Source organism: Solanum stenotomum, chromosome 10, assembly GCF_019186545.1.
Source record: "Solanum stenotomum isolate F172 chromosome 10, ASM1918654v1, whole genome shotgun sequence".
In the NCBI taxonomy this organism is placed as follows: Eukaryota; Viridiplantae; Streptophyta; class Magnoliopsida; order Solanales; family Solanaceae; genus Solanum; species Solanum stenotomum.
Genome location: NC_064291.1, coordinates 54,702,008 through 54,712,018, shown reverse-complemented (window position 1 = coordinate 54,712,018; position 10,011 = coordinate 54,702,008). Strand labels below are relative to the sequence as shown.

Here is a 10,011-nt window from a genome sequence, read left to right as displayed (position 1 = left end):
ATATGTAAAGATACACTTCAAGAACGAACGACCCAAATTCTAATTTATGCTCTGAAAACAAGTCATGTTCGAATATCTGCTTCATGATTTATGTTGAAGACAAATTTAAGAGGAACATCAAATTGGCAAGTGCCCTGTGAAAGGGTTCCAAACACAGAACATATCGATGAAAGGTGCTAACAACAATATGCTCTTCTTCATTTGCAAATACATTCAAGGTCTTATTTCTTAAATGAAAAACATCATTCGCCAGCCAGTCAATAAGGACAGGCTTTCTCAAAATCCTTCTGCTCACTACGACACATCTCAAACTCATTTGTGTTGTAGTACATGCATCCAGCATAAGCATCCATCTCTTTGTTACACTTCTGATGAAGATCCTTCAACCTAGAATATAAAACAGCAGATTAAATTTCTCAAAGTTGCACAAAATATAATGATTTATCAAGTATCACACAGATCTCTCAATGTTGTTCAAACTATAAAGACTACTCATCAATCTTCCAACTTGGTTTAAAACAAATACTTGGTCAAGTCGTGTACTGAAATAGGACCAAATATAGTGGAAATCCAACAAAAGAAGAGAAATGTGACCACTCCTCCCTATTTTTAGTTTGCATTTTTTCTCCTTCCCATCTTAAATTTAGGCTATTAACCTATGGCTACAGCATTAATGTCAAATCTGGATATCTAGACAAGGTAATTCACTTTTATTCAAATCTTACCATGTACACTGGCTGGGAGTCCCAAGCAGCTTACAAAGAGGGTTTTGCAAAAAGTACAACGCGTAAACACCAAGAATGTGCACATACTTGAATAATAGAAAGTACATCTCACAGAGCAAGGGAAGACCTTTTTTCTAAAAAAGAATATAGTAGTTGACCACATGTTACTTATAGTTGCTTCTCTACTCATAAAATCGGATGGATGGAGAGATAAAACTAGTGACAGGAGAGAATATAATTTTCCATCAGATAACAAAAATGTAACAAGTAGCCGAGGATTCTGTTTAAGTAGGTCTGATTTGATTGTGCAAAGGAAGGGTTTGTTTCATGTACTTAACTAATGGCACTTTTAAGAGGGGTATGCATCAGTTTGAGAGCATCAAAATGGTGTCAATGTATTGAGCAATAATGTGATTGATCAGGTTTTAGTTACAACGTCGATATGTGAGGAGTGCGAAGTTGTAGACATTTTAGATAAGCTGTAACCAGTTAGCACTGTGTGAAGGTGCCTTAAAAAGGGAACAAAAGTTTTAGCATTGTCTCAGAATAGGTCTCGGGGATTTTAATGGGATAACTATCAAAGTCCATTGTCCCTGTCACATGCATACCAAATAGACATGACAATATCCAAACCATGTTTCATTGTAATTCAAATAGAAAGAAGCCTAAACTACTTTTGATTCATAGAGTCAATGGATCCAGATATAATCCTACATTATATAAGCATTCAAATACTCTGAATGACAATATTCAGCATTGGTGTGGTTAGGAAGGTAGAACCACAGAAGAGACCGAAATAAGCCCTAATTACAATTTCCATCCTATAATGCAAGCAATACACTCATCAGCACATGAAAGAAGAAACAAACAACTACAAGCATTCATAATCTTATATAGAATTGTCAACTTCCAAGCTTAACATTTCTTCAACCTTTCAAAAGTATGCGTTTAGTCACGTCGTGTTCACAATAGTTTAACCTCTCTCAAGTATGAAAAACAACTTACTGTTCCTCAATACACAAACTTTCTGTTTTAACTGCCGGAGGTGGACTTGTTTATTCTGGTATAGTATTGTTTGATACTATGTTGCATTATGCTTCTGATATCTCTCTGTGCAATAAAGGTAATCCAGGAAATATATCTTATTACTGAAATGCTGTGACTTATCACCAGACGCCAAAATTGCACTAGGTATGTTGCTGTCAATGTTGTTGAAACGTTGCTACTACTCTATCAAACTATTACAAAGCAGTTGAACAGTGAATCATCTTCCCTTTAACTATTACGAAAGAAACATTCATAAAAAACATCTAATATCAACCAACCAACAACATTGCAATATGAATATAGTCTATATTCATCTGCTCTATTCAGAGTCAGGTCACTTTATACTGGTAAATAATTTATCTTATAAGGCAAATTAAGGGTTCTTTGGAACTAGACATTCTTTGAATCACACACTTATTCCTATTCCCTGTTATGACATCTCTCCAACAAGACAAAACAGTCATTCCAGGATAACACCAGACAAAGATAATTGAAACACTTGATGTTAAATTTTATGACCACCTAATCTCAAAGCTTAAATTATTGGAGAGGGAAAGCATTATCTACTTAATTTTATAATCATGGCGTCCTGACCAGTTTGAGCACACCTCGACTAAATCTACCTCCCGTCAACACATGGATGAGAAAAAATCACCTAGTGTTTGCCTCAGCTGGGAATCGAATTAGGGACCTCAGTTCTCAACCCACCTCATTGACCACTAGGCCACACTTAATCATCTCCTTAATCACAGTCCAAGCATGTGATTATTTTTTTTATTATTTTGTGACACCTGAATCAAGTATCTCTGCCTACTCCAATAACATGTTAAGAAAATAATCTATTTACTTAATCATGTCTTCAACACTTCCCACAGTGAATCAGAAAACTATCAACTCCTGATTACTAAAAGCAAATACACAAACAAAAAAGCCCTAAATTTTCACCTAATAATATACTGGACAATCACACAAATCACACAACTGAAATAGTAAAAACAATCTCGAAATCGGCAAAAATTATCAGAATTAAGAAATATTTCGATGTGAATTCCTCACTTACAGGCTAAGGACACAGCGAGTGACTTGTTGACCTTTTTGGAGGCATTTCTCCGGGTTTGGATCGTCCTTCTTGCACTTGAGATATGCTACATTCTCGCTCCGGCATCTAATATCTATGTGCTTCGACGCCGACATCAGCACCGCCGATGTTGGGATCGGATTTCCTACAGCATCCACTGCGCTACTAGCCATTCTCCAATCGCCAAAACTTCACAAACTTCGTTCACTCTTTGATTGAAACTGTCTGGTCTTCAGATTGCTGCTGGTACATTTCTTCTCCGGAAACTTGGGCTCATTATTTGGGCAGCCGTGGGTTCTGATTGGGCTTGAGGCCTGGTAATTTGATTAAGTGGGCTAAGAGTTTATTTTCGGGGTAAACAATACTCCCTCCGTCCCTATTTACTTGTCCATATTTCCTTTTTTAGTTGTCCCTATTTAGTTGTCCATTTTGACAAATCAAGAAAGGACAACAAATTTTTTCCTATTATACCCTTATTTACACTTCTTGAAAATTGTAAAAGTGTATGTTGTTTCCCTCCAAATTATTTCACTTGAATTCAAATAAGTGGTTGTAATTTTGAAGTGAAAAGTTGTCATAAGGGTAAAATTGTAACTTCACTGTGCTAATCATTGTTGCCTTAATTTGTGTGCCATTTCTAAAGTGGACAACTAAAAAGGGACGGAGGGAGTACAAATCTCACTACTTTAGGGCTTAATTACGTATCTTTTGTGAGTTTTTAAAATTATCATTCGTGCTAAATTATCCAAGTGAATTCGCATGCATTTCGGATACATACTGACTTTCTCGCTTGCCTCTCTTTATGTTTTTTTTTTTTTTTTTTGATTTGCACCGGGTGTCCGAGTCTCTATTTATATTTCAAAATCTATTTGTATTTATATTTCAAAATGTATATAGATTCTAAAATGTATCTGGTATATAAAATATATGTATCTAGAGTGATTCACACATATCTGGGATACAGTGACTCTCTCGCACGTTTTCTTCCTATCTCGTTCCTCTCTCGCTCACCTTCTCTCCCTAAGTATTTGTATTTTATTTTTTTAATTAATCTGAAACTGGCACCTTAGACCTACGTATTTGCATTTCAGAGTGTATCTAGTAGCAAAAATACATGAATCTAGGTATGTTTGATTTAAAATTTTATATGAAATTATTAACAGATTAGGGAAAATTGTATGAAATAGCAAACTATCAATTCAAATTAAATGTTATATTCATAGTTTATTTTATTTGTAATTCGCGGCAAACATCCTATTTTTTGCCATTTGGTTTGGTATATAATTAGTCATTCTGTATACAAATGTATAAAATGCGTTTGTGTTTATATAAAACGAGAGAAAATTGTATATACAAATACAAATACATATATTTTCGTCCTATATATTTATAATTATACAAATACATTTCTTATTATACAAATTACAATGTATAAATGATTTTATACAAAACTGAACAATTTGTATAAAATTGGATGTATCTAGCGAATTATACAAATCACAAGCTCCATAGCAAATATAAAATTTGGTATGGAGCGCAATTAGGTAAACTATAGCTATAACATATAAATATAATTTTTATGTTTGCTCAATTATTAATTAGTGAGTAATTAAGATTAATAAATATGGTAGAAATGATTGTGTAATTAGGTTGTTTTCCCCTTTTTTATTTGGACCGACCCGAGTCCAGGTTTTGGTTATGTGGGCTAAAAGCTGTTTCTTCGGACTCCGGTGAGCTTTAAGGCAGAAACAATGGCAAAGCATTCGCCGGCGACTCCATCGTTGACGTGAACTGTGCTAATGGTATAGTAAATGACAGAGTGATCTTACTGTAACAATCCACTGATATTCAGAACCTTTTTGTTGAAGTCTCTTAGAACCAGGTTTTCTTATGGACTCTGTAAAGTTCCACCTTTTACTGTGAAATAAATTTTGCCTGAACTCTGAATACGTACATGTTTTTGTCTTCTTGTTCATCTGGGTATGCTTAATTTCTGCGTTTTTCTGGGTAAACTGTGTTGGGATTTTCAATAGAACTGAAAATGTTACAAACCCAACAAGGAGCAGCTGTTCTTGTTTCTAAATTGCTGAAAACCCCACCACTCAAAGCTCTTACACTCTTCAAATCCTCAATCGAGCAAGGGTTTCATCAAACCCACCAATCTTTTTCTATAATCCTAGACGGACTTCTCTCGAGCAACTCCATCTCAGTTGCTCAATCTCTAATCTTACAGTTAGTTTCCGGCAGAATCACTTCACCCCATTTCACAGTTCCTTCATTACTTCAGTATTTGACTCATTCCTGTTTCTTGAATTCTACTCCTTTATATGAAATTGTCATCAATGCCCATCTTCAATCTCAGTTAATAGAACAAGGGCTGATCTTTTTTAATGAAATGATTGATAAAGGACTTGTACCTTCATCGAACACTTTTAATAGTATTCTTTCTAGTGTTATAAAGAATGGATCTTTTGAAAAGGCTTGGTTGATTTTCGAAGAATCAATGGGGAAGGAGTTCTTGGATATGTATAGTTTTGGGATAGTGATAAAGGGTTGTTGTGAATTTGGTGATTTGAATGGTGCTTTTGAGGCATTAGCTAAATTGAAACAAATGGGGTGGCGGCCGAATGTTGTAATATATACTACTATCATTGATGGGTGTTTTAAGTATGATGATGCTGGAAGAGCAAAGGAGTTGTTTAGTACGATGCCAGTCGAGGGTATAATACCTAATCAGTACACTTACTCTGTATTACTTAATGGTTTCTTTAGGCAAGGACTTAAAACGGATGGATTCGAGCTTTATGAGAAGATGAAGCTTGATGGAGTGTTTCCTGATATATACACTTATAATTCTCTTATTAACGTGTATTGCAGCGATGGAGAAATTAGCAAAGCTTTTGAATTATTTGATGCAATGCGTCATAATGGGGTAGTATACAATGTTGTAACTTATAACACTTTGATTAGAGGGTTATGTCAAGAGAAGAGAGTGTTGGAAGCTGAGAAACTAGTGGATCAAATGAAGCTGGCTGGGTTGCACCCTAATTTGATCACATATAACACTCTAATAGATGGGTGTTGTAGTGCTGGAAAGCTTGAGAAAGGATTAACTTTGTTCAATCAGATAAAGTCATATGGGTTAACACCTACATCAATCACGTATAATACTTTAATTGCGGGTTTCTCTAGAGCTGGAAATCTATCAAAGGTTGTTGACTTTGTTCGTGAGATGGAGGAAAGAGGCATATTTCCTTCAAAAGTCACATACACAATTCTTATTGATGCATTTGCTCGATCCAACGACATGGAAAAAGCACTTGAGGTGTTCTCGCGTATGCATAAAGCTGGTTTGACTGTAGACCTTTGTACATATGGTGCCTTGATACATGGGTGGTGTAGTCAAGGGAATATGAAGGAAGCATCGAAATTGTTCCTATCGATGTCTGAATATCATCTACAGCCTAACGATGTAATATACAATACGATGATATTTGGATACTGTAAAGAGAGCAGTTCCTATAGAGCCTTGAAGCTGCTCAAAAAAATGGTTGAGAATGGAATGATTCCAAATGGAGCAAGCTATTGCTTGACGATTGAAGTTCTTTGTGGTGATGGGAAATGGAAAGAGGCCGAGGTTTTAGTCAGTGGCATGATGAAATTTGGTCTAAAACCCTCGGTTTCATCACGTGATCTGATTCAAAAGGCAAAGAACGTGACAACTTAAAGTTATTATGAAAGCGATACCTGAAATGTATGCACACAATAAGCATGTGAAGCAACATCAACTAGAAAATGAATGAAGGCTTAGATACCTTAGAGTGCCTTGTCCTCATCGTCATGGTAAGCTTGCTGCCACCCTGATTTACCTTATAGAAAAGTCAGTAACACCTTTTGGTATTGAATATGGTGTGTTTGTAGTTTCATGTCATTTGGTGTACGTATGTTACATTCCTAGTGCATCTTATGTGGTCATTCTTTTGTTCTCATGTTAATGTAGTTTATGTTATTTTGCAGCCCTTGTTCTTGAGATTATGGAGATTACTAATTAATCACAAGCTTACGCTGATTCTTGATAGAAAAGAAAAGAGGAAACCTTCTTTACAAGCTTGTAAACGATTTAATACTATACTTCCTGCAGAAGTCTCATCAACATTGGAGTTTGGTAACCGCTGCATGCTACTTTTTTCATCATATGATGCAGCAAAAGTAACATGGTTCATATGTGTAGTTCTGTCATAACATTGGGTTGACGATATCAACTGTAGTGGCTTTTAGGATCTACTGTTGTTGTCAGTGTTGTTTTCTCTCTAAAGAAGGTAACTTAATGAAGTTGTTTGGATTCCTCTGTGGGTTGAGGATGACAATCCGGGCTCACTAAAATTTCTTGACAAGGGCAACTTCAAGTCAAGACACAAACCCTGATGATACTTCATCGTGTTCCTTTTGCTGAAGGATCGAGATTTTTGAAGTGATAGGAAGGGAATCACTAATGATACTGTCAGCATAGTTCATTTTAGATTAATTCTTCTTTTGCTGTGGTATCTCATAGTGGAATGATCAAGAGTTTTTTTAAGGTTTTTGTTGGGATTGATATGCACGTTGTGTTGAAATCTCCAGTAAGAAGGTGATAGAATTTGGATAATTTGAGCCACCCCTGAATTCAGTCACCATGGCTGATGGATACAAGCTCATGATGCAACTTCATTTTTTATTAATCTTTTTTTGTAGGTAATCGAGTATCCTTATGCACGAAGATAATCAATTTGCTTGTTGTGTTCGAACTCTATTATGGTTTTTTTCAACCACATTCTCTATAAGACTCTTATCTTTTCCTTCTCTGAGCTCTAGTCATGGAAGAATGAACCACTCCCGAAATTTCTTCGTAGCAGCTCCCTTACATGTCTCATTTCAGAGGGAACCTCAATTTCTAACCCTCACAGGCCTTCTGAATTCTGATTCCAAATTGCCTTGTATCTGCAGTCCCATTTCTTGGACCAAAGATGCAAGAAAGTCTAGATATTGGTGGCTCTTCATATTATTGCTTCTTTTTATCTGATAAAGTGATAAATTGTCTGTGTAAATCTAGCAAAGCATAGCTGGTCCCAAATCCACATAAAGGAGGGTCACTCGTACAAAAAAAAAGAGGCGAAATGTGGCAAGTTTAGGTTGAAAATTTTCGCAAGATCTTAGTAGCTAGAGGAAAAGAAAGCAAAATCGATTCATGTTATAGTGAGGGCAGAAGTGTGAACTATCTAAACTAATGAAAACAAAGTTGTGTGAGAGTAATACAAAAGTGTCATGTTACTAAGGAAGTATACATCTAAATGAATGATTCAGTATAGTCGATTTCAACTAGTTTGAATTGAGAGAGAATCAATATACATACATATATAAGTTTTTATGTAGTACCAAAAAGAGAAAGTTAACAAGTGTAGTCATGAATTCATTTAACCATATGGTTCTTTTAGTCATAAAGTTATTTAATTTTTTTCATATTTTTCTTTATTTGTAATATGAAGGACCACTATATCTGATGAATGAGTAATACTGCTTACATGTAATAACCAATTTGGGACCAGAGAACTCATTGTATGAAAAAACACTGACAACAGAACCAATAAGGAAGAAAGTGCAACCACTATACAAAATTCAGTGTGCAAAAATAAATTGAAAAAACTAGATAGGGGACCATATTAATAATTGATATTCCTTCAATCCTGAAATAAGCGTTGTTTTAGCTCATTTTACGCTTATTTAAAAAATGATATGGTTTACTAAGATACCCTGTTTATTACTCCGATGCACGGAAGTAGTAGTTTTTTAATATAAGGAAATATTGGAAATGATTACTATTTTTTGTCTTGAATTTCTAAAGCGATACTTATTTTGGGATAGAAATCAACAAAAGAAAAAGTAAGTGGACCTGACCTTTGACTAAAAATCCTTTTCCAGAATCATCCCATTCTGAAGACTCACAGAAATATACAGACTTTGCCTCAATCCACAATTATTTTTTGCTGAAGCAAATACTTATTTTGGAACAGAGGAATTAGCAAATTAATGGATTTATAGGGTGTGTTTCGTATGGGTTTTTTCAATTTCTCATGTTAAGTTGGTCAAATTATTTCGAAAAATATTTTCTTTACGAAAAAAAGAACCTTAAAATGAGTAAAATGATTCCGTAATGAAAAATATAAGTTTCACAAATCACATTTCAAGTTCATTGTCTATTCCACACCAGTCAATACCTCCAACACCCAACCATCCCCACCTCACCAATCTCAACCCCCCCCCCCCCTTAATTTGTATCTATCCCACCCTATAGTTTCACTAAATTATATAAAAATGTTTTTGAAATAATGTTTTTCTTATTTACTTATTAAATATTAAAAAATAAATAAATAAACTCACTTATGTCTAAAAAAAAAAATTTCACGAAAAACATTTTCGTTTTACGCGATGATAACATAGAAAATAATGATGAATGGACAGATTTTGTTGGTAACAATAGTGATAAGTTAATTATGATACCACTTTTTTATTCAAGACAAGATATATTTTGAGAATTAGGTGAAATAAACCAAAAGTAGACACTTATATCCTTTTCTCAAAAGTTTTATCTTTTTCTGGAAAGGTCCAGATTAATATGCTGTTTTCCTTGAAAAAAGTTCCATTAATTATTCTTTTTTAAGAATATTCACCTAATCGTCAATTTGATGTAACATTTGACGTCTTCTTTTTTAAAGTTATTGTCAATCCTTTTTATTATTTTTAAAGCAAAAGAATATAAGTGGAGGATGGAAACCTTTGGGTATTGTTTAATCGAATCCAATAATATCAACATGAAATATATATTAAGTAAAAAAAAAAATCGACAAATATTATATTATGAATTCATAAATTTAAAAGTACAATGAATTTATTCTTTAGAGACATCTGGTTCTTTTTAATAAAAAAGGCAAGTTTAGTGCTATATAGCATAAGGAATGATCGAGAGAGCGATTTTTTTTGGATATATAATTTAAATCCATAGTAGAGTTCTAAAAAAAATCGTCTGAAAACTATTTTCACATTCGATTCAAAAGCACTTTTTTTTGTTAAGTTTTATCATTTTCTTTCGTGTGAATTCCATTTAAAAATTAAAATTATTAAATGTAG

At 34.2% G+C, this 10,011-nt stretch overlaps 2 protein-coding genes across 2 annotated transcripts; one reads left to right on the top strand and one right to left on the bottom strand.

The window, feature by feature from the left end:
• Positions 1 to 69: 69 nt before the first annotated feature.
• LOC125841501 (NADH dehydrogenase [ubiquinone] 1 alpha subcomplex subunit 8-B-like) lies at positions 70 to 3,075 on the bottom strand. Its single transcript, XM_049520648.1, has 2 exons — positions 2,833 to 3,075; positions 70 to 387 (listed from the first exon to the last, which is right to left on the bottom strand). The coding sequence occupies exons 1-2, from the start codon at positions 3,021 to 3,023 to the stop codon at positions 258 to 260; spliced, it is 321 nt and encodes a 106-aa protein (XP_049376605.1). The 5' UTR covers positions 3,024 to 3,075; the 3' UTR covers positions 70 to 257.
• Positions 3,076 to 4,670: 1,595 nt separating this feature from the next.
• LOC125842602 (pentatricopeptide repeat-containing protein At4g11690) lies at positions 4,671 to 7,664 on the top strand. The gene is made up of 2 exons (XM_049521900.1): positions 4,671 to 6,693; positions 6,868 to 7,664. The coding sequence occupies exon 1, from the start codon at positions 4,892 to 4,894 to the stop codon at positions 6,575 to 6,577; it is 1,686 nt and encodes a 561-aa protein (XP_049377857.1). The 5' UTR covers positions 4,671 to 4,891; the 3' UTR covers positions 6,578 to 6,693; positions 6,868 to 7,664.
• Positions 7,665 to 10,011: the final 2,347 nt, after the last annotated feature.

Bases quoted from the DNA above. Each gene is read 5' to 3' on its own strand.
- LOC125842602 (XM_049521900.1), top strand. From the start codon at position 4,892: ATGTTACAAACCCAACAAGGAGCAGCTGTTCTTGTTTCTAAATTGCTG.
- LOC125841501 (XM_049520648.1), bottom strand. From the start codon at position 3,023: ATGGCTAGTAGCGCAGTGGATGCTGTAGGAAATCCGATCCCAACATCG. The intron at 388-2,832 runs GTAAGTGAGGAA...TTTATATTCTAG, and splicing joins ACTCGCTGTGTCCTTAGCCT to GTTGAAGGATCTTCATCAGA.